This window comes from Parus major, chromosome 10 (assembly GCF_001522545.3).
Source record: "Parus major isolate Abel chromosome 10, Parus_major1.1, whole genome shotgun sequence".
In the NCBI taxonomy this organism is placed as follows: Eukaryota; Metazoa; Chordata; class Aves; order Passeriformes; family Paridae; genus Parus; species Parus major.
Window position 1 is genome coordinate 742,445 of NC_031779.1, and position 22,778 is coordinate 765,222.

The 22,778-nt window shown below is 45.9% G+C and overlaps 1 protein-coding gene across 12 annotated transcripts in view; it reads right to left on the minus strand.

Annotated features, from left to right (window-relative positions):
- Positions 1 to 3,306: 3,306 nt before the first annotated feature.
- The window catches only part of MYO9A (myosin IXA), a 171,949-nt gene continuing 152,477 nt past the window's right edge, over positions 3,307 to 22,778 (minus strand). For 7 of the 12 annotated variants that reach the window (XM_015639046.3, XM_015639048.3, XM_015639051.3 and 4 more), the window contains 17 exons: positions 18,410 to 18,522; positions 17,889 to 18,046; positions 17,276 to 17,502; positions 16,888 to 17,004; positions 16,212 to 16,400; positions 15,291 to 15,338; positions 14,523 to 14,634; positions 13,597 to 13,658; positions 11,576 to 11,768; positions 10,950 to 11,078; positions 10,523 to 10,628; positions 9,997 to 10,128; positions 8,704 to 8,827; positions 7,872 to 7,925; positions 5,609 to 5,811; positions 5,315 to 5,457; positions 3,307 to 4,899 (listed from right to left, as the gene is read on the minus strand). In XM_015639046.3, coding sequence (XP_015494532.1) covers positions 4,415 to 4,899; positions 5,315 to 5,457; positions 5,609 to 5,811; positions 7,872 to 7,925; positions 8,704 to 8,827; positions 9,997 to 10,128; positions 10,523 to 10,628; positions 10,950 to 11,078; positions 11,576 to 11,768; positions 13,597 to 13,658; positions 14,523 to 14,634; positions 15,291 to 15,338; positions 16,212 to 16,400; positions 16,888 to 17,004; positions 17,276 to 17,502; positions 17,889 to 18,046; positions 18,410 to 18,522 — 2,595 coding nt within the window. In that variant the 3' untranslated portion in view covers positions 3,307 to 4,414. The remainder of the gene's footprint in view (positions 4,900 to 5,314; positions 5,458 to 5,608; positions 5,812 to 7,871; positions 7,926 to 8,703; positions 8,828 to 9,996; positions 10,129 to 10,522; positions 10,629 to 10,949; positions 11,079 to 11,575; positions 11,769 to 13,596; positions 13,659 to 14,522; positions 14,635 to 15,290; positions 15,339 to 16,211; positions 16,401 to 16,887; positions 17,005 to 17,275; positions 17,503 to 17,888; positions 18,047 to 18,409; positions 18,523 to 22,778) is intronic. The other 5 variants (XM_015639042.3, XM_015639041.3, XM_015639044.3 and 2 more) reach the window with 3 other exon arrangements.

A 22,778-nucleotide genomic window follows, 5' to 3' on the forward strand; every position in this document is an offset into this window, starting at 1 on the left:
CCCCAAGCGAGTGCCCAGTGCCCCGGCAGCACCGCACTGATGGTGTCCCAAACGCTGGAGGAACCCCGGCAAAGGCACGTTGGCACCACGAGGAGCTGCTGCCATCCAGGGGCCACCAGTCTGGGGGGACACTTGCCGAAGGATGATGCCAGCCCGGGGCATGACATCAGCCAGGGATGACAAGAGCCAAGGGTGGCGCCAGCCTGGGAGTGACACCGGCCCAGGGGTGACACTTGCCAAAGGTGGTGCCACCTGGGGGTGCCACCAGCCGGGGACATCCTCGGGTTGATCCCAGCCCAGGGCTGACACTGGCCAGGGGTGAGCCCAGCCTCGGGTGACATGCGGTGACAGACCCTTGCCCCTCTGTTCCGGGGTCTCCCACTTGTGTCCCCATTTTATACTTGGAATAAAGAGACTTTTGCAGCCACAGTCCCTGTGCCAATGACTTGGGTCCCCTTGGATGGGGGGGACCAGCTGAATGTTAACAACCTCAGCAGAAAGAAATAGTCTGAATGTAAATACCTTGAATATTAGTTCCCTTGAATGGAAACTATATATAAGTAAAATTAGTATAAATAATCTGAATTAAATAATCAATATAAGTAAGATAACTAGAAAAACAGGAATAAAAATAAAATGAAAATAAATAATACAATAAATAATCTGAAATTATCAGAATATAAAAAAGATAAATATAAATAAGCTGTTTAGAAATAATCTATTGGAAAGAATCTGAATGAAATAATTTTAACAGAAATATAATGAAACTAAATAAACTGAAATACTCTAAATAGAATTTAACTGAAAATAAACTATGTTAAGTAGGTGATATGAATAATCTGACTGTATAAAATGGGAATGAAATAGTACAAATACAAATAAAATGAAATGAAGTAATCTTAATAGAAATAAAATGCATGCAAATTATTGGAATACCTGCTTTGAAATCTCCTTAATTAAATAATCTGAATAGAAAGAAAATAAAACCAAAACATCTGAAATAACATAAATAGAAATAAACGGCAAATAAACAAACTGTATATAAATAAGAGAAACGTAATAAATCTCACTGAAAGTCATCTGAATTAAATTATGTGGACAGAAATAAAATGAAATAATCTAAATAGAAATAAGTTGTAAATAAATTGTCTGAATATAAAGTCTACCTAAAGCTAATCTGCATAGAAATAACCTGAAATACTCTGAATACAGAAGAATTGAAATTATCTAAATATAAATGAAATATAAATTATCTGATTAAACAAATTAATATATAAATAATCTGTACATACATAAATAAAAGTAATGTGAATAACAAGTAGGAGAAATAGAAATTCTCTGAACATAAATAAGGAGGATGTGAATAAGCAGCATTAAACATCCCAAAGGGAAGTGATCCAGAGCCCGGCTCCTCCATGCACACGGCATCGGGACGTGGAGCTGCTCCATCCGCGTGGGGATCGGGAAAATGCAAACCCTCAGAACCCCGGGGAAGAAACGGAACAAGCCCCAGACAGCCGGGATGTGCCCCTGGGAACTGCTGGCCTTTGCAGAATGACACTTTTATTTGTCCTTTTTTGTCAGTTTGTACACGGCTCCGGGCGCGGGCGACGCGGGGTAATAAATCCTCTTCCATACAGACTCTGTTTAGTTTACAAGCAGCGACTTTATAAATTACTTAGAAAACTTTCCATGAAAAATAACAGTAATTCCCCTCGCAGCCCTCCAGTAGTCAGTACATTCATCCCTCTGGAAAACCCTCTGGGACCCCAAATCCTGCCAGGGAAGGGCTGGGAAGGAGATGCCGGGGGAAGGGGCCCTGGAACAAACCATTGTCCCTCCAGTCCTGCTCAGCTCCTGCCAGAGCTGGATGCTATACATACACACATATAGATATATATGTATGTATAGATTTCTTTGACATATGTTTTTCTTTATACATAGAACCACAAATACATTATATATATATATAAAGAAACATATTTTCTATATATTCTATATATATTCCATAGATTTCCCTATGTCAACAAGTCTATTTTCTTTACATGTTCTCCTCATATTCCATAATTTTTATATATGTGAAGAAATAGAGAGAAAATAGATTTCTTTATATATACTATATATTTCCTTTATATATTTCTTTACAGAGAAATACACTCTTTATATAAAGAAATATATAAATGTATGTGAAGAAACATATATAAATATACATATTAAACATATATTAAATATGTTTAAATCATATAACATTAAATATGTTTCTACATAGATAAGAAATACATTAAAATATATATAAAGTAATAAATATTTTTTATATATAGTACATATCTCCTTTAAATATACATACTCCTTATATATAAATATATAAGCATATATACATAAAGAAGTATTCTTTATATATAGAATATCTTATATATTTATATATAAATATGTACTATATATAAGAAATAGAAAATACATAAATGTATTTATTCTTAATATTCTTTTATGTATTTTTAATTATAGAGATATCTCTTCTTTTGTGTGTATATTTTCTTTATATATAGAATATATATGTTATTATATATGTTCTTTATATATATAAATATCACTTAAATATATTTTCCTTATATAGAGATTAAATATATAAGGAAAATAAATATATTCCAAAAGAAATTAGATACATATATATATACACAGATAGATATATACATATACACACACACATATATGTATATATATATGTATATATATGTGTATATATATGTGTGTATATATGTATATATATATATATCTATTTGCCCAAACCAGATCTGACGTCCCTGCTCTGATCCCACAGGGATGAGAAAACTGAGGATGAGGCTGGACCCTTCAGTGGTCCCCAGGCAGTTCAGGGGTTTTTCGTTCAGGAGGCTCAAAAGGCTGGTTTGGCACCAGGCACTCGGATGCTCCTGGCAATCCCAGCTCCCAGAGAATTTGGGGTGGCTCCCCAGGAGTTTCCTCTTTCATGGTCACCATCCCCATTCCCAGTGTATCTGGGTTGGTCCCCAAAGCCCTGCTTTTCCCTCTGGGGCTGGGAAAATCCCGTTTTCCCCCATGGATGGGGGTGATTGACTCGGCCTTGCTCCACTCCCAGAATGCAGCACCGGGGCTGATGCTGTTCCCACTTTCCCTGTGGCATCTGTCACTTCACCCATTGGAAAAAAAATTAAAGATAATATGAAAAAAAAGGTCAGATTTCAAATATCTAATAAAAAATAACCCAAATAAATAAAACATGCCTGGAATGGGCGGGGGAGAGGGGACCGAGGAGCTTGGACAAACCCAGGCCTGCCAGGAAAAGACGAAATACTCAGGAAAACTCCATTTTTTCTATTTTCCCCATTTTTGATGGCATTTAGGGAAAGGACAAGCCCCAGCCCAGCCCACCTGGGAGGACAGATCCAACCTTTATAAATCTAATTAGTGCCCTGGGACTCCTAATTTTGCCTTTCCAGAGGTTTTCTGGTACTCAGAGCTTCTCCAGGTGCCACCAAATGTGATGAGATGACCGGAGAGGGATTACAAGCTGAGTCATTAACAAGCATCGTTGATTAGTCCTATGATAGGTTATGATAGGCTAATTACACCTCCAGGGATTTCTTGCTGAAATTGAAACTCCATATTTTATTGAATGATGGCTGGTGACACCAGTGGTGACACCAAGGATGGCTCAGCCAATTGCTCCCCTCCTCTCCAGCCCAAAAATTATAATAACAATAATAATAACAGTAAAAAAAAAAAAAAAAAAAAAAAAAGACATTCTGTCTGGGGAAAAATATTTTAAAAAGAAATTAAAAAAATATATATTTACAGGAAACTCCAGGAACCAGCATATAAACAAATATCGCTTCAAGTAGTCCTCGATTATTATTAATTATTATTATTTTTAATACTGATGGTCTCTGAAAAAAAAAAAAAAGAGGGAAGGTGGATAGGTCTTGTTAAAAAATAAAAAAAACAAAGGGAAAAGGTGATTTTTGGCAGGTTTTAACACTTTTCCATGCACTCGGCGTTGGCGTGGATGAGGTGATTAAAGCAGGGAGGGCTTGGCTGCAGTGGAGCCGGCTCGGGATGCTCCCGTGGGATTCTTAGGCTTGGTTTGCTCCTACCAACAGGCGATGGTGATTCGGCACAAGGATTTGGCGGCGGATGCTCTGAGACGTGGGATGCTCCAAGGGGAAGGGCCAGGAGCCGGCCAGTGCCTCCCATCCCCGTCCACCCCCCGGCCACCTGAAGGTCTTAACCCCCATAAATCATTAAGGCTACCATTCAAACCCTCCCCTCCTGGCCTTTTAAACTAAGAATTCATCTCCTGGCATTAGCGAGGAAGCCAGCAGAGCACTGCCAATGGGGAGGACGCCCCGGCGCGGACGTGGCCTTGGGGTGGAACATCTCAGACCATGAACTCGTTGCTCCCCAGGAGGACGAGGGGTTGGGTGGCGGCACAATCAGCCTCAGGGTTCCTCTTGCGTCCCCCTCCAGGCCCCCCGTCCGGGGGCTCTTTGGTTTTTGGGGGGGAAGTTTTCACACTCTTCAGTTTCTGTTTGCCTTTCTCCGGGTTGAAGGTCCCGCGTGTGGTGAACTGCGGCCGGTCCTCGGGGTAACGGAGAGGCCCCGCCAGGCCCTCAGGGCTCGCCCGGCTCTCGGGGGCCTCGCCGTGTCCCCCCGCTCGGTAGAAAGGAGATTTGGAGTACATCTGGAAGCGCTTCCGGGGCAGGTGGGGCAAGCAGGAGGTGGATGACTGGGAGGAGGAGGAGGAGGAGGAGACGGGGGTGTCACTTGGCTCTGCTGGCTCCAGCCGCATCCTGGGGTGCCGTCGCAGCCGGCTTGGCCCCTCGGCCTTGGTGGGGCGCAGGGAGGTAAGTGCTACACTTCTCTCTGCAGGGGCAGAAGGACCACGGATGGTCAATACACGGACACCACCCAGAATCCAACCACCCTGCTCCCTGGGGACACGTCATTGAAACCAGGAGACATTCCCAGCATCTCAGTGGGGGCAGCATCAGCCCAGATGATGCTGCAGTGCTGGAAGAATTTTCACCTCCTTACCAACACTGGCTGCTGCCACCCATCCCCCCAGGGCCACGTGCTTGAACCCTTAACCCCCTCTCTGCACACATTTAAACTGTCAACTTAAAATAAACTTGAAAATCCCAAATAACCCTACCCAAAGTGACAGAAAAGCATGGTGGGAGGTGTGCCTGCCCTTGGCAGGGAGATGGACTTCTTGATCTTTGAAGGTCCCTTCCAACCCAAACCGCTCCATCGTAAACCCAAGAACACCTGGATTTACCCGAGCGATCGGAGATGGCTCCTTCGGAGTCGAAGTTCAGATTTTCGGAGCTGTCAGCTGTGCCAATGGAGGCTTCGGACTCCAGGGTTTCGTCGTCGGAGGCACGGGGCTCCAGTGTCAGCATCTCGAATGTCAGCTCCTCCCTGCAAAGCCAACCCAGCCCCATTGACCCAACGGGGCCAAAAACAGGACAGAAGAAAGGGATGCACCGAGAGATCACAGAGGGGTGGAGTTGTGTGATGTCAAGCGACATCCAGAGGCTGGGGACGCGGCTTGAACCCTTGTCACACTCACTTTTCCTTCTGCAGGCTCTCGATCTGCTCAGTCAGCACCTTCTCCTCCTGCTGCATGGCCACCTGCTGCTGCTCTGTCACCTCCATCTCCATGGCCTCCTCGCTGCTCATGGTGTCCTCAGGGATGTCGGTCACTGAGGGCAGGCGCCCGGTGACAGGGGATGCCGGGCTGGGGAAGGCGCCGCGCCGCACGCGTCCTTTGCCCTGAAGAGAGACAACGGTGTCACCAGCAGCAGCCAAGGTGATGTGGCAAACACTCAGGTACCGACCATACTGCTCTCCCAAGGAGTGAAGAAGAAGGCCCAGATATTGGTCCTCAGTGTGCCGCTGCCGGATGCACCCCGGACCCTCCAAAACCTCAGGCTGGGAGAAGTACCAGAAGGACTCAGCATGTTGGAGGGGCTGGGGATGGAGGCTGTGAGGAAGGCAGTGGTGAGGATGATGCTGATGGACCAAGTGCAACTTGGTCCAGGTCCAAGCAAGCCCCGCTGGGAGCAGGATGGATTCCCACAAAGCCCACAGCCTGTGTGATGGGAAGCTTGATGGTGGCTTTGAGTGGGAGCATCATCGAGGCTTTGATTTCAGGGAATCCAGCTCTCGTTTTATCCTTTTATCGTTTTATGATCAAGTCTCACATCCTTCCCTCATCCACCCCTGGTATTTCCTGAGCATCACAAGGGTCTCACTGACCCCTTCAGCAAACATGAACTCCCAGCTAATGATGTTGTCCATGCCCTGCCATGTCTCATGTACAGGAGATCCAGAAACCAGGACCACCTCCAGTGGTCCACTGTAAGACAATCAATGTGGATCTCCGTGCCCACAGCTGAACTCTCTCTGATCTAATGCAGCTCTGAAGAACTATCTCATTTTTTTAATACTGAAACTGAAAATGGAAAAGGATGCATGTGGTGGTACAGGTGGAGAGATATACATGCAACTGTTTTAACCTTCTGAAGACCAGCTCTACAGATCTGCTCTGTGGAGCAGAAGAAAAGGGATTCTTGGAGATGAGGGACATGGCAGAGATTAAACGGCTTTTATCTTAACCGTTATCATGACCAGACATCTCGTCTACATCTCAGATCCTGACATGACTAGAACTAGGAGATATCCATCACTTGCTGCCCTCCCTTGACGACCATCACCCAGGAAGAATGTTCATCTCCTTGGGGTTGAAGAGCTTGTTGCAGCTCAGTTTTGCTCCTCCTATTCAACCCCTGCAACTGTAGCATTCCTGGGTCTTCCTGACAACCCATGTGCGCAGAGCAGATTTTCAGGATAAAGGATCCCTCCTCTTTTCCTTTAAAAGCCAGATTTCCTCCATTTTAGCCCTTTCATCTTTTAATGCCACATCTCAGAGATCCCTCTTTGTCAGCAAAGCCTCTGCTGTGCCTGGTGTTCTTCTGGATGACACTTTTCACGTGGGCTGCTGAGCTGAAGCACAGCTCCCTGAATCCTATTAGCCAAGAGCCCCAGGATCCCAAAGATTCCACTGGCTTGTGGACTTAAGCCCCTGAGAAATTCCATGCTCAGGTGAGCAGAGCTCAAATTTTGCTCTTCTCCACCTCCTGACACTCATGGATGTGGAAGAATGGGGGGAACCTGAGGGAACTTTCAACATGGGCTGAGCCTATTAGGAAAGGAAACAGCCCTATCAGCATTCCCAATTTCCTGCAGGTGCTTTTCTTGCCTGTCAGGATCTCCCAGAACTCAAACTCAAGCTGGGATGGAGTTGGGGAATACAGGGCTTGCTGGTCTCTTCCTCATTCAAACCTGGGTGTCCTGAGCTTGTATTCAGGGTGGTGGTGCTCCTCCTCCAAGGAGAAGGAGACCTTCGGATGCCTTGTGATCGATCTCCAAGGCATCCAAGCTGAGGGTTTTATTCACCATCTTCAGAAACCGCAGCGCTGTGAAAGCAACTTGATGCTGAAATGCATCCTGAGCGAGGAGAAATTGAGGTAGGAAGGGAAGGGATGAGTCAAGCAAAGTAAAAAAGAGGGAAGCACAGGATGGAAAAAGGAAATAAAACAGAAAATGAAAGTAAGTAGGAAGGGAAAAGGGCTGGGAAGCGTATCTCTGAGGAGCTGCGTGCAGGGACGGCCGAGCGCCAGCCCCAAACTGCTGTGCCCTGCTGGAGGAACGGCGGCTCCGAGGAGGAGCGGCGGGACCGGGCAGGTCACAGACAATGGCCGGTGGGACAGAGCTGGAATGAGCGACGGTGACACACAACGAGGGACGCGGCAGCTGCCGTTGATACATACCGGGATTGAACTGCGGGTTATGCTCATAAATCTAACTGCAATTAGTACGGGCTTCTGGATTAGAGAGGAGATGAAAAGGAAAGCAGAAGGTTAGAGTGCACATGCCGCCGCCCCTCCAAAAACCCGCTTTGCTCAGTTTGAGGTTTTTTCGGTTAACTGAGATGAGTGGGGCAGCTCTGCAGCACCAGCTCCACAATCTTGGGCAGCCCCTGCTTGGATTTCATCCTCAAAAAGCAGAAGCAATGTGCTCCTGAGGATCACAGGGGGCAGGTCCAAGAAGAGGGGCAGCTCAGCTCCTCAGCCCAAGCCTGTGCTGTGCCAGGTCCATCCCTCTCCCGCAGCCCAACAAGCCAAGCACAGGGGCATCTGCAGCCTGCCAGCCCCCTGCAAGCATGGAAGCTCAATGAGATGGGTTTGAGGCTCCCAAAAAGGCAGTGCGGGAGCAGGGAGAGCCTTTGGAGAACTCATTTTGGGTTCAGATAATGTGACTGAGCACAAAAAACAATGGTCCAGGTCACCCATGGGGTGATGTTGAGCTGGTCACTGAAAGGCTTGACTCAACTCAGGACCAAACAAGCTCAAATGAAGGTGGACATGCTGATCAGGAACATCTGAGCAGAAGTGACAACATTTCCATGGGCTGTTCCCACCTCCTTGTGCTTTGGTACGACTCCCTGAGGAGCCACCATGGAGCTGAGGGTCCCTGTCCTGGTGGAGATGGTGTGGGAGTTTGCGAGAGGTTTGGGAGGCTGGGATAAGCAGGAGAAGATAAGGTGGGGTGGCTTCAGGGGCAAGAAGACAGGAGGGGACAAAGAGGGCTTTGGCATCTCACCATAGATCGGCGGATCAAGGAGAGGCGGCTCTTGGCTTTGTTCTCTGCGAACTCCAGGCTGTTGATGTCCTTGAGACGAGCCTTGTACTTGTTCATCTGCTCGATGACAATTAATTCCACGCAACTAAGGGAGAAAAAAACCCAAAAGAAGACAAAATGGGAGGAGGAAGCTGCTCTGTCTTGTCTTGGCTCGTCCTTCAACAGGATCTCCTGGTAGCTTCTCCCTCAGTTCCAGTGCATCTTCTCATTTTATTACAAGGAAAAGTTTAATTTGGAGATGTGCCCTGATGAAAGAACACAGAGGAGAAAGCTCCAGCTGGATGCCAGAGGGTGGTGAGAATTCTCCTAAAAAGAGTGATCATGGGCTAGGGATGGACTGAGGAACAGATACTAAAGATCACCAAGGATCCCACCATTTAGAGAAATTCACCCCCCATGGAAAAGGGAGTAGTGGAATACAAACCTGGAGAAGGCAGGCTGATTCCAGCTCACACAGTAACTGTGCAGCAGCTTGTGTAACTGAGCCAACTGTTTAATGTTGTCAGGAGGGTGTTAGGGGAAAATAATATTCCTTTCCTTGTAACAAAATAAGAGGATGTGCTGGAGCTGAAGAGTGAGTAGCTACAATGAAATCCTGTTAAAGGACAGGTGTTCCTGCCAGCTGGGTCTCCAAAAATGTCCTGGTCTTCAACAATTTTAATACTTATTGGAGGTAAAATCACCTCTTTCAGAAACCCAGCCCTTCACTGGAGGGTTTTCATTATTATAATTGACTCCAGTATGTATTTTAAAACCTATTTAGTAAGAGCCAAACTGAATCTGGGCTAGTGCTTCACTTTTTCTCTGTAAAACCTTTTCAATTATGACAAACACCATAAATAAATCTAAGTACTGTCATATTACTCTTGCTGCGGACCAAACAACTCACCTCCTTCAGTAAAAAAGCCAAAATCGAGTAAGAATCAAGACCTGCTTGCCAAAAATGAACTACATTAACTATAAACTATGTCAGCAATAGCTCCACCTTTTCCTGCCAGGCAGGAACAGAAGCTTATCCACTCTTGGGGATCCTCCATCACTTAAAAATCCTCATTTAACAACCTCTTTGGGGATCGAGAGAATTTGAAATATCTTCACGCAGATGCATTTATTTGCATTTAGATGAATAAATGACTATGTGTTTATCACTTCATGCCAAAGCTCTCCATTTATGAGCCATTTAACCATCTTAGGTTTTAGCAAGATGTGAACAGTGATGTGGTGGAGCTGGCTCACCCGGCCCCAGGCTCTTACGTGGTGGTTTTGCTGATGTCCTGAACGCTCTGTAGTGGGTCTGTCGTGTCGGGGCAGCGGAGGATGCAGGGAGCAAACACAATGGCCAAGGCGTTGGCTGACATGCGGTTGGTCTCTTCTTGGAGGGCAATCCTGAAAAAATAGGGATTAAGAGAGAAGTCAGAGGTGAAGGCACCTCCACTGCACCTCTTGCACATGGTCATGGATGAAGAGAGGAGATATGTCTATGGTGCAATCTTGCTTTGAGGGAGAAAAACAAACCTCAAGACATCTCAGATATTCCCAAGACAACAACCAGCCCTTTCCACCCAAAAACCTGTCCCTGCAGTGGTGAGAGGCACCACAGAGCTGTAGGAACCACAAGTGTCCAGAGCACAGCAGAGGCCATTCATCAACACATCTCCTGGAGAAACAGCTCTATGGCCACCTCCTGGGAGACATGGCAGATGCAAAAGGCTCAGCTATTCTGGTGGGAAGGATGCCTGACCATCCTGCCTCTGCCTAAAGCTGCCCAGGCCCAGCATACCTGACCAGGTGGAAGATGAGGCGCTCCAGGGTGTTGAGGTGGGTGCGGGAGAGCTGGTCGATGACTGAGTACACCCCACGCACTGTCTCCTTCCTCTCCTGGAGGCCTGTGGAGAAACCACCAGTGTTTAGGGGCAGCTTCTACTTCTTCCTCCTATTTAAAACGGTACCTCTTCATTTTACTACTTAAAAGATGGAATTTTGGGGCTGAAATTAGCTGAACCATGATGCAAAAGCTGCCAAATTAAGACCAAATTGCCTGAGGTTTTGCATAAAAAAACCCTTTATAGCCAAAAAATCAGACTTTGAAACCAGGTAAATACAATTTGGCAAAACCAGCTGGTTAGGCCTCAAAGAAAAGTTTGGCACTGAAAGTAGCCACTATCTCCCTCCAGCAGGGGAATGGGATAGTGAGGGAAGCTCCTCACCCATCACCCGCAGGAACTCCTCGTAGAGCTCAAAGGTCATGAGGGGGTTGGGCAGATCTCGGAGCCACTGCTTGAACACGCTGGCAATGACGTGGATGTTGTAGTCATCTAAATTCACGTTATCAATGTCTGAGTTCGGCACCAGATGAAGCAAGAAGGAAAAGAATGAGAGACAATGATCAATGCGAAGCCCAAGGCTGGACAAGGTGACCTTTAAAGGTCTCTTCCAACCCAAACTGTTCTATCATAAAGTACTCTAAAATAAAAAATGTTTACGTGCCTTTAATGGCAAAAAATTCAGCACCAGATTTCAGCTCCACATGGTAAAATTAGAGAGAAATACATTTTTCAGGGCAAATAACTTCAGGTGGGACCAGGATTTCTTTTCTCACTGATTGCTAGGGTGTAAGTAAGGCAGCACTTTCCCTCAATTAGAATGACTTTTATTCTGTGGATTGCTCCCAAAAAAACATGAATTGATGACCTGAGTTATGGCCGCTAATGTGAAATAATTCCTTGCACAGCCCAGAGTCAGGAATGCTGAAGCATTCCACCTTCCTCCCATCCAACTTTGCTGCTGCAGAGATTTTCCTCCCCATGTAGGATCTTTTCCCCCCTCCTCTTACCTGTATCAAGGCCTTGCCGCAGCTCCTTGATCTTGTTGGTGGATCCTGATTTCCTGTAGATGCCCTCTGTGTACAGCCCATGCATTTCGATGTAGTTGATGAGTTTCTCCACCAGCAGCGGCACCGCCCGTTCCTCACTGGTCAGCCGGGACAGCTCCACGCCGAACTGCCGCGGTGAGAGCTCAGGGTCGTGCTGCACAGGAAAAGGGAAAAAGGGATTAAAATCCTTCTGTGATGCAATGCTGGGGCAGCTTTGGATCCGATTATTCAGAGTCCTTCAGCTGATCCAGGAGATGCGTGAGTCTAAGGAAGGAGGACAGGAAAGGACACAGACTTTGCAATGCTAACCCGGTCTCTGGACATGCACCTGAAGGCAAAAAGTTTGGATTTTCTTTCTTTAACTACCCCACTGTACTATGTTCCCAGCCTGACTGAGCCAACACACCTGGGCATGGTCCTCCTCTACCTCCTGCCCCTCTGGCACCATCTCCAAGGATGATTTCACCTCCCAAAGATGCACAAAGCAGAATAGGCAAATCTGAATCTTGGGTGCTTAGATCAACTTGAAGCATTAACAGTTACAAAATACCAGTGAACAAACAAGATGCCAAAAAAAGAACATGAAAAGATCCATCTACACCTGTCAGGAAGGACCCTTCTGCCAGCTGCAAACACTCACTGGAGAGTTGGTATCTGGTAAATTCAAATGTGAAGAAAGTCCTCCTGCACAGGAGATACTGGATGGGAAAAGTCAAAAGATCCACTAAAATAATGCCCCAAATTCTCATCCCTAGCCAAAGAAAGGTGAGATGCAACTCCACCGTCAGCAAGGCAGTGCCTCCCTTCACAATCCTGCATTTTTCTTCTTCCCACTCAATGTCATTCTTTCATTGATCCTGCAAACCTTAGGAGCAGATATGTGGAAGGTTCCCGTGTTGTTTCTTTCTCATGACTGATGGTTTGTCACTCCCTGTCACTGAGAACAGCCCTAAAAACACAAATTCACCACACACAGAGAAACTGGAGCCTTCCTAGAGAACTTCTAACTGCCCAGTGCAAAGCTGCCCATGAAGACATAGTGAACTCTCTTCCTTGGGTGCAGCACAAAACCTTCCTTGTGCAGAGAAATCACAATAAAGAAGGTGGCTCCAAGAATATTCTAAAAAATTAATCAGGGATCTCAATGAACTTCCCAAATTTTAGAGAACAAACTCTTATGAGGCATTCCCAGCTCTTGCAGAGATAGTGCCAGAAAGGGAAAGAGTGCAGCAAAAATTCTATATATATTCAAAATACAAATATAGTCATATACACACACACATCTTCAATGTATATTTTCAGATTATTCCTTGGGAATAATGGACTCATGCAGCCTTCTGGGGGCTGTGTAGTGTGGAGGTTGTTCTCCCCTGAGAAGCCTCCCAGGGAGCTGATAAAACTTTCCACTCATTATCATCCTGACTCTATTTCCTTCTTTTGGGCAGAAAATAAGCTATTTTAAAAAACCCCACTGAACCTTGATGCTTGATTGTTAGATGGAATAACCTGCTCCACTCATTCCCTGTTCCTCATACCCTTAAATCCAGTAAACAATATTCAATTCCCCTCTAAAGAGGGCAGTGAACATCTTCCACCTGCCCTTCCTGGCACAGCAAGCAAAGACTGTCAGTGTGAGAAAAAGTCTGTATTTCCAAGAATAACCGCACATTTTGAAGTCATTAAAAGCTACAAAGCTAGGGAAATTCCTATTATTCCATGTGGTTAAAAGGCAGGGAGTGACACTGCAACATCTGCTGCATGACTGGGCAGATCTACAGTGACTCATCACTCAAAATGCACTTCCCAAAATATCTACAAAACTGTGGCTGGAGAGACCTCTGGGGATCTCTGTCTAAGCTCCTGCTGAAAGGAGGGTTACTTCCAGCATTCTATCCAGCTTTGCCCCTCCAATAATTTTTATACAAACTTGGGATCTTTGTCTCAAGGCATTTAATGAAAGCAAAGCAATGAGAGACATTTACCTTTTTGGAGCACTTGGTCGTGGTTTTAAGACAGCACTTCTTGTGACAAGCATATTTACATACTGCAATGGAGAAAAGGAGTGTTTAATTATCCCAAAAGTCCCATTACTGGAGAAACAGTAATTCATATGAATTGAGTAGCACTTCTCAGAACTACCAAGTCAAAAGCATGTTGGATTTGCAGTTTCCAGGGGCCAAGTCTGCGTTAGATCCACTCAAATAAAAATAATGGAGCCTTTAAAATGGAAGGTGCCATATCTACATCTGTGAAACATTAAAACCTCCCCCAACCCCAAGAGATCAACTCAGATTATAATCCATGAGTTGCTCCGAGCTATTGGACACAGATACACCCTGAGACTGGAAATGGCACCTCCTCTGTGTTCTTCTTGCACTGAAATGCTCTGGGGCTGATGCTGTCAACTGAATCACAGAAATGGAAGAGGGATGATGGAAAAGGTTGATCCATCTCTTGAGATTTTCCAAAAAGAGATGGATCAGGCTTTTCCATCATCCTCCCTCCTCTGTTTTCCTGATCTCCTCAAAAATTCACATGCCTGGAGGTCAAACAGGCAAAGCCAATGGGTTTGCCAAGTCAGGATCCCCACGTGCATCCTTGGGATACATTTCCATACCTGACTTTACCATCTACCATGACAGATAAATGGGATGGCCACACAACCTGATGGGGGTAAGATGTGGAACACCAAGTTCATTAACTGTGCCAGGAAGGACTGCTAGGATGGACTTATTAGTTGACTTCAGAAAACTTAAGACCTGTCCCTAAAGGTCTTCAGGTGTTACAAAAATCAAAATTATTTGAGCATGGGGTTGGAGGAAACAGCAGTAAACACATTTCAAAATCCCCAAACTCGTCATTGTGACAGAAGCACAAGAAAAGGATCTAAGAAAGGGTGGGTGCTTACATTTACAAACAGAAGCCCTGTCCATGATCCAGATCAAGGAGGAACAATATTCACAGTATGTGGGGATGCTGTATTGGGTCGCCTTGAAAATGTGACCATTGTGCTCTTCCACCTGGAGGAAAAAGTTTGGGTGGTGAGAAAAGGGAGCTAGTGTTTGCCTGCTGCAAAATGGAAAGATGGAAACAGTCAGCTCCTCAACTTCAGTTCTTGTTTTCATTTGGTATTTCTGTTTCTTTTTGAGCCCAGCAACCCCATAGACAACCCAAACCAACATCCATCTTGTAGGGGGTGGTCATCATGGAAACAGGTTGGAAACTCCTTCACTGAGCTTGGCAGGTCAACTTCTTCATGTTAAGCAGATTTTCTATGCATCTGTGGCCCATTTTTCTGGCTCTGCACCTGCACTCTTCCTAGTACCATCATATCCCTTAGGAAAATGGGAGATGTAATGTCCTCCATGTCTGATTCTGGAGATGTAAAACACACACTATAAACTTCTGCAGAAAGCTGGAGCAAGACTTTATTTTGCTCTCAGCCCTTTTCTAACAACCATGGACATTACATCTATGTCTTGGCTAATGAGGGACGTGTTTTCAGAGCCAACCCAAGTGATCCTTGATCACGCAGAGCAAATCCACCTTAAACATTTTTTTCACACATCCTTTCAGGGCTGATGTTCAGATCTCAGCCCAGGATGTGTCATAATCTGGTCTCTTGACATTCTGGCCCCAAGGACATTGATTTTTTTAATGTGCAGGCTTAACTCACCACATCTGCTTCCTTTTTCCTTCTCTTCTTTCGTTCTGTTTTTGGCACCTGGTGAGGGAAAGAGATCTAACTCAATTTTTGGGCAATTCTGACAGGTAAAGATACAGAGGGCTCATATCTAACATTGTCCAGTGCCTTCCAGCCCCATCCTCCAGTGCACCTGCAGCCTCAGAAGAGTCACTCTAGAAAACTCTCCTATGGATCATTCCAGTTTTGGTATTTCCCTGGACAGCTCCTCCTATCTTCATCTTGGAGCTGGGAATAGCTGCTGCTCCTGCTCTGACCCCACCAGCAGTGACCAACAAGGAACATGATGCTCAGCCTGCTCTGAAGAAAACCTGCCTGCAGAGGAGGCTGGAGAGGACTTGGAGCAGAAGAGCCAGGAGATGGGGTATTTGTACAATAGACACCATCTCCCTAGGCCAGCCTCACAGACAATATAGAGCAGGGAGTGAGATCAGGTCTGTGACACAGTGCAGGCTCTTACTGCTCTAAGAACGGTACCCAGACCTGAGCCACTGCCTCCATCCCCTTCTCCTGCAACCCAATCCATGGTGGTGTGTATGGTCACCTGGGAAGTGGTCAGGAGACCTGAGAGGGATCTCTTTCAGCATGCCTCAAAGTTTGAAAAAAACCCCCAGAACTGAAGAAGCACCAGGAGCTGCCTTTCCAACCATCCACAGTTGGTTGCAGCTTTGCCCGGGAGATAACATCTAATCCTTGGCATTGGCCAAGCCCAGCTCAGCCTGGTGTGATCTGGGCTTGGCTGAGCCCAGTGACACACAACCAGTGAGTCACACCTTGCCTTGTCCAGCTCAGCTCAAAGCAGAGAAGACAACGGAGGGTCCCAGGCATCTACAGAGGCACAACCCAAAGACAGTTCCCAAACCTTCAAGGGGGGTTATGAAAAGTGCTGAGTACCTTCCCTGTAGTGTAGTCCAGGGGTTTGTACTCTATCATATATTCATCCAGGAAGACTTTGAAGGTATTGACCCAGACTTTAACCGGAGACTCACTCCAGTCCCTCTGCTCAAGCCTCATGGTCTTCTCCAGAATCTGCTCAAATAAGGCGTAGAGGTCCTTGTAGCGGATGCTCTTCCCATCGTCCATCTTTTAAGCAAACAGAAGCAAAAAGAAAAGTGATTTTTATACAGCCCAGATTTTTCTGGAGACTTTTTCTTCTCCAGACAATTACTTCAGCCACACTGGCTTCCAGCTGCTTGAGGAAAGTCCAAGTACAATAAAGAGAAGGAAAAAAGAATCAGACATCGCAACTAGCAAAGGTAACAAAGGTTTCCAGGCACTTCGAGCAACAAATTGGAGTTTATGGACTTTCTGTCATCTCCTCTTTGGTTGGGAGCAAAGCTGCAATGAGGATCAGAAATCATCACCGAGTATATGCTGAGAGCTGGCTCACGAGGAAGAGTTAGTCCAAATTCTGATCGTGGGACTGAATACAAAGGAAGCACATCCCATCCATCCTTTGGGATAAACAAAGCAGAAATGGAGGGCCTGGCAACACCTGTACCACCAGGAGGACCCAGAATATCCTGTTTCTCCTGGAGGTGGAAGTCTCACCCATCATCTGGTCACTTACCGCCAATGCCGAGGAGTAAAAACTGAAGATGTTTTGTCGGAATTCCTTCAGTGCTTTCTTGAACACAACATCCACCAGCGTGTCCTTCTTGCTATCCTCGTTGTCGAGCTCATTCATCTGGGAAAACAAGGAGGTTTTTGCACCCATGTCTCTTTTGCTGCAGCAGAGCTAATGTGAGATGAAGCAGCACTAAGAAGCAGCTGCTCCACCATGATCACCTGGTGGCTTCTTCTGCATGAAACCCAGAAACTTCTCTAGACCTGCCCTGGAACCCTTAGGTGAATTATTAGCATTACTACAGCTACCCACAGGATCATTTTTACTTTATTGCCTCTGTCTGCTCCTGGATCTCTGTGCTGATTTATGGAGCAGTGAGGGCAGGAGTTACCTTTTTCAGGAGAAACTCATCCATGCTCTTCAGGTCGCTGGCACTGGTTATGATCTGCAGGGAGTCGTTCTGCCACTGCACGGGCTCCAGAGCCACGTTGCTGATCTTGACGCTGCGCTTACGCTTCACTTTGGGAGAGGGCTCCTTGTTCTCCTTGAATTCCCTCCTGTAGATGCCAGACAGCTCAGGACTCCGTGGGGGAGTCAGGTGATGAGGACCCAACTCTACTGGTGATAAACAAAAAGAGGGAAGGAGATTGAGGACCAGACAAAAAGTAATTGTGACACTAAAACTGGGAGGTAGGCATTAGAATAAACCTGTGGAGGAGAGAAGCACTGTGTAGAACTCACAAGAAGACTGAATGTCATTTCTGCTTTGGTTATCTCCTCCCTCAAGGGAGGAAACATCTGTCCATGTCCAGACGGTGGTTGGAAGGATTAGTGACATGGAATTCCTTGAGATCTGTTATGGATCCCACCCCTAACCTACTTGCCATCGCTCTGGGTTGACACCATCCATGAATGAAGAGACATGAACCAGCAAGGACATAGCCCAATTTCCAAACCCAGCTTCTCTCTCCTTACAACTGGTCCTGTGTCCCCCCACCACGTACCTTCGCCAAGCTGCAAGCCAGGAACGGCCTCCCTGCCAGGGGCTTCCTGCTCTGCGTACAGCTCCAGCAGCTCAGACTGGGTAGCGAGCTTCTCCCGGGGGGTCTTCTTCTCCCCCTGCTTTCCCTTCACCCAAAACCTCATCTTGGCTCGTTGAGGCCTGGAAATAAGTCATAGAAAGAGGAATTGGCTTAACTAGGAAAGGTCTTCCTACCCAAAACTACCTCAGTCTTCTGGACCTTCCTGAGGAGATAAATCCACACAATTTCTACCAGGGAAATGTGGCTTCTCATTCAAACTTCAGTTTCATGCACAGGATTCAGTGTTTTGGGATGGAACATGGGGTCCATGTCACCAAAACTTGTGGTGCAAGCCAGACCTGACTGGGCCTGTCCATGGTCATGTAGAAAAGGTGGGATGGGTAACTCATGATGCAGGGGGAGCCTGGGTGGCTCAACAGGGTGTTGGAGAGCAAGAGGGACACAGGAAAGACTTGTCTGTCATCTCCAGCCACGATTCCTACCTCCCATCCAGAGTCAGATTCTTCTGTGTGGCTGCTAGCTTTCCAATCTCCCCTTGAGACATGGTTTTGTGCAGTTTGGCCTGGCCTTCCCCAGAGGTGAATCGCTGCACGGTCTGTAATGATTTGGAATCATTGCATGAAACATTTAAAAATAAGACAGCCCTTGGAGTATCAGATGTTTGGATTTTTTTTTCTTATAAAAGATCAGCTATTTCATCTCTTACATCTTTATTTCTATTTGCCTACAGGTGAAAACCCACTGTCCTGGTAGGCCCCATGAGAAATATTTTAATGACTCCTAATAAAGAGGGGCATTTCATTGCTCCAACTCTCCAATCAGGTCCAACCTTCTTCTTCCTTCAGCAATTGGTGATGAAAATCAGTTTGCATCAAGCCACGGGTCCTTACAGCTCATCCTGCACAGATCTTCCACCATTTTCAGCCAGGCATTCCAACTCTCCACCCAGTGTCCCATCAGACACAATGAAGGGACTTCCCAAGGGAACCTTCAACCACCTGGATCTGTCCCAGCAGAAGTTCCTCCTCCAGCTCTTGCTGAGCACTTTACAGAAATAAAGACACAAGTCTTTATGCCAAGGACACACCAAAAGGAACCCTTTAACAAAGAAATTTTTCAGCTTTAATATCTCCACCTTTGCCACCATTTAAAATGTCCTTGGATCATTTTTAAGGGTGGGATGAATTTACAGTAATTCAACCTAACAGGATCCCATGAAGTAGCCCAGAAATGGACTTATCATATTTTAAAAATATCTAAATTTTTGTTCTATTTTCCAATTGCAGCTGTGATTTGGGAGCTGGACTCCTGGAGGAGAAACTTTCAGCATGAGGAAAGTGGAGAATCAGTTGTATGAAAGGATTTGGGAGATGATGGTCAAATATCTCCTTGGAGTTTTCCTATCATCTCAATGTCTCAACTGAATGCTCTATATTTTAAATAAATTATTCTACTTCTGTTAAAAATATTTAAATAAAATTCTATATCAAGTAGGCTCCAGGGAGGTCACATGTGCCATATTTACTTTTTTTCCATGTTTTATTCCCTTCCCCCCCACCCTGGACTAACATCTCTTCCAGCCAGGAGATGGCAGCACACAAGGCAAAATCGTCACTGGGAAAGTCAGGAACTGCTTAAACCATGAAAGAGACTTTGTTCCTTTCATTCTTATATCTAGGTGATGATCACATAGAAACTGTGGATGGATACTGGGAAAAAAGCCATTAAGAACTTATAAAAGTTATCTCCATCCAGCCCAAACCTACTACTTGTTCTAAAAATTATCTGTTAAATATTTGCCCACACAATATGGTTTTGTTCTTGAGTAATTTCAAGTAATTTTTGAGTTTCCAGCTTTAGTAAATAAAGACTAAAAGGCATTTTTGGAACAATATCCTTCTGTTTGAGGTTCTCTGCCAGGAAACTCTGAAGGGAAAGGATGGGAAACCTCCTCAGATGTCAAGATGAGCATCTGCACCAGAAAATCCCCTGCTAGGGAACACCACAAAGCATTGTGAAGGCAAATGGCAATAACTGGGGTCCTGAAGTTGTCTCCTGGATGAGGAAGGTACCCCAAGTATTTTTCCTCTGACAGAGTAACCTGTGTTTCCCATAAGGTAACTGTGGCCAAGGGACTTATCCCAGCAGGCAGCTGTGTGCAGCTGTGTGCTGCATGGAAAAATTTCCTGAAAACCCCTCTGAATGTCTTAGGACAAGAGATCTTCTTTCATTGCTCACTCTTCAGCTGTACTTGGGATCAGCTGGTAGAAGGTACCTGGACACAAGTTTGTCAATTCATGGCTTTAGTGTGGAGGGTGGAGCAAAGCAACTGGTTCATTATCCAGGTCCCACTCTCTAAGGATGTTTCCAGAGGGTATTTCTGGTGTGATTCCTCTAGGCAAGGCTTTCCATTTATGCAGCTGCTACAGGAAAGCTCTTCAGGCTTAGGTGCCAAACAAAAGTGGTGTTAACATGTGCTGACAGGAACAGCCAGGAGCTGTTCCTTCCACTTGTGTCTCACTTCAAGGTAGGTTAATCCTTGGCTATTCACCAGCCAAAAAACTCGAATCTCAGTCTTGTCAGAAAGCCCTTAATCCTTAAAGAACCTCAGAGTCAACTGTATCTGCAGCAGCCACTTCATGGAGTGGTGCCCCATGGGTTCCAGCTCCGGCTGCAGATGCTCTGGGTGTCTGATGCTCTGGGATACCCTGAACGTGGGTCAGGAGCATTGGATTCCAGTGGGTCTCTACTCACCAGCTGGGGTACATGACCAGTGGCTTGATGGCCAAGAAAAAAATGGGCAAAGCAGGCAGTGCAGCTGGTGAGCCATCATGTGCTGGGCTCCATGGGGCTGCACGTGATCTCTCGATCATGCAGCCAGCAGCCTCGGCTGCTGAGCAGGACATGGCAAGAGGCTGTTTTGGGAAGTCATAGCTGGAGGCAGGAGCTGTATGAAGGAGCTATTCACTGGCATGGGAACCAGCCTGCACATGGTGGCTGCCAGACGCCTCCATGTGACTCTCACAAGACACAATCAAGTGTCTTCACAGACATCAACCTCTGTATCTTTGTGTTGGGACCCCAAACACCCCAAGAGGCACCATTCCAGCTTTATCACAGGCTGCTCTGCCATCTGCAACACCCAACGGAGCTCTGCTAATAAATACCAAATAAACAGTCCCTAAATTTTGCTACTTGTGATGATCCCGACCTCAAAAAAGCCCTAAGCCCAAGGGCTGGTCCCAAGCCTGCAATACAAAATACAGATGGAAACACTGGACACATTGTCAGGACACACAGACGGAGGGCAGCGCGGAGCACACGGCGTCAGGGGTAGTGCTGCCCTAGAAAGCAGAACTTAAAACACCAGGGGTGAAAGTTCTGACCACCAGTTAGAGCCAGTGCTGGAGAGCAGAGAAGAGGGACACAGCAGAGACAGGAGAGAGGTGACACCTACTGCTACTCGCATGCGGTGAGAGCTGTTAAACCAGGTGAGCAGAGTCCCAAGGAGCACTTCCAAGGAGTACAGTGACCCAGGATGCTCCCAAAGGTGGAGCTTGCCAAGCAGCAGCACGGCACTTTTCACAGCCCAGAGGGAATGATTCCTACAGCTACAATTCCCTCTGTAGGTGGGCAGCCTGCAGGAGCACAGCAAGGCACTCCAGGCATGGCACAGGGGCCATGGTTTGGTGATGAACAAGGTGGTGCTGGGTTTGTGACTCAACAATCTTAGTGATCTTTTCCAACCTAAATGTTCCTACGATTCAATGTAAAAAAAGTACATTTTACTACGTAAAATTCTCCCTTTCCCAATCCTCAAGCAAGGACTTGCATAGAGAAGCAGCCAGGTTATCTCAGTCCATAGAGATGTGTCTTTCAATCAGGTTTTGAGTATTCCTGTCTCAACCCCCAGCAAGTTTATCAAGAGCAGGCTTAAAAAAATTTATGGAATTTGTAAATATTTGCCCTCTTCCAGTGAGGAAATTATCCTGGGAAAAATTATCCTTTATAATAAGAGCTCCTAAAAGAGAAGTCATGAAAAGCCCTCCTTGGCCACCTGCTTTTCTTGGAAAAGGAGCTTTCAGGATCACAAGGGATGTTTTCTGAACCCACAGCAATCCTGTGGCACAAAATAAATATCTGGCTTTGGGTTTCATGCTTTTCTCTTTGGTTTTATACTCAGCTCCACATCTTGTACTGCAGCTGGAGGAGAGGAACATGGCAGCCCTACCCAGCACTCCACCCAAACTCTCACGGCACTACATGATTCCTGGTGTTTATTCACACTCCTATGGAGACATCTCCACCACCTCAGGAAAAAAATTATGAGCAGGTTGGAATCTGTTGGCCTCTTCCACTCCTGAAACCTCTCGGTTTGTGATTTTCCAAAAGCAGCTTATGTGGGTGGGAGATTAAGCCTGAGATGCAAAAGCTCCACTGTGCTGGCTCATGTCAGACCTGCTAAGGGATACTTGTCACTGTGCTTGGAAAAAACACTTTAGGTTGGTTGTCCTTGTTTTAAACCCACTATTTTGCTCTCGCTACATTTTCACTGCCCAGTTTCCATGGTTTTGCTTTCTCTGAGCTGTGGTCTGTCAGCATTCTGATAACTGACGATCAAATAATCATTGGATATTCTGGCTAAGGATAAAAAAATCAAAAGTAAAAGAAGGTGTAGGATTTATGTAATTTTGTTGTCTGTTGTTTTTTTTTGGACAATATTTACTTTCATTTTCTTTACAGATGTATATAGATCTTTTTTAGGTCAAAAGTTTCCAAGGGGAGGATTGAGGTTAAAACCCCCCAAAATAGGTAATTGTGCAATACAAGCTGTAATGATCCAGGAAAACT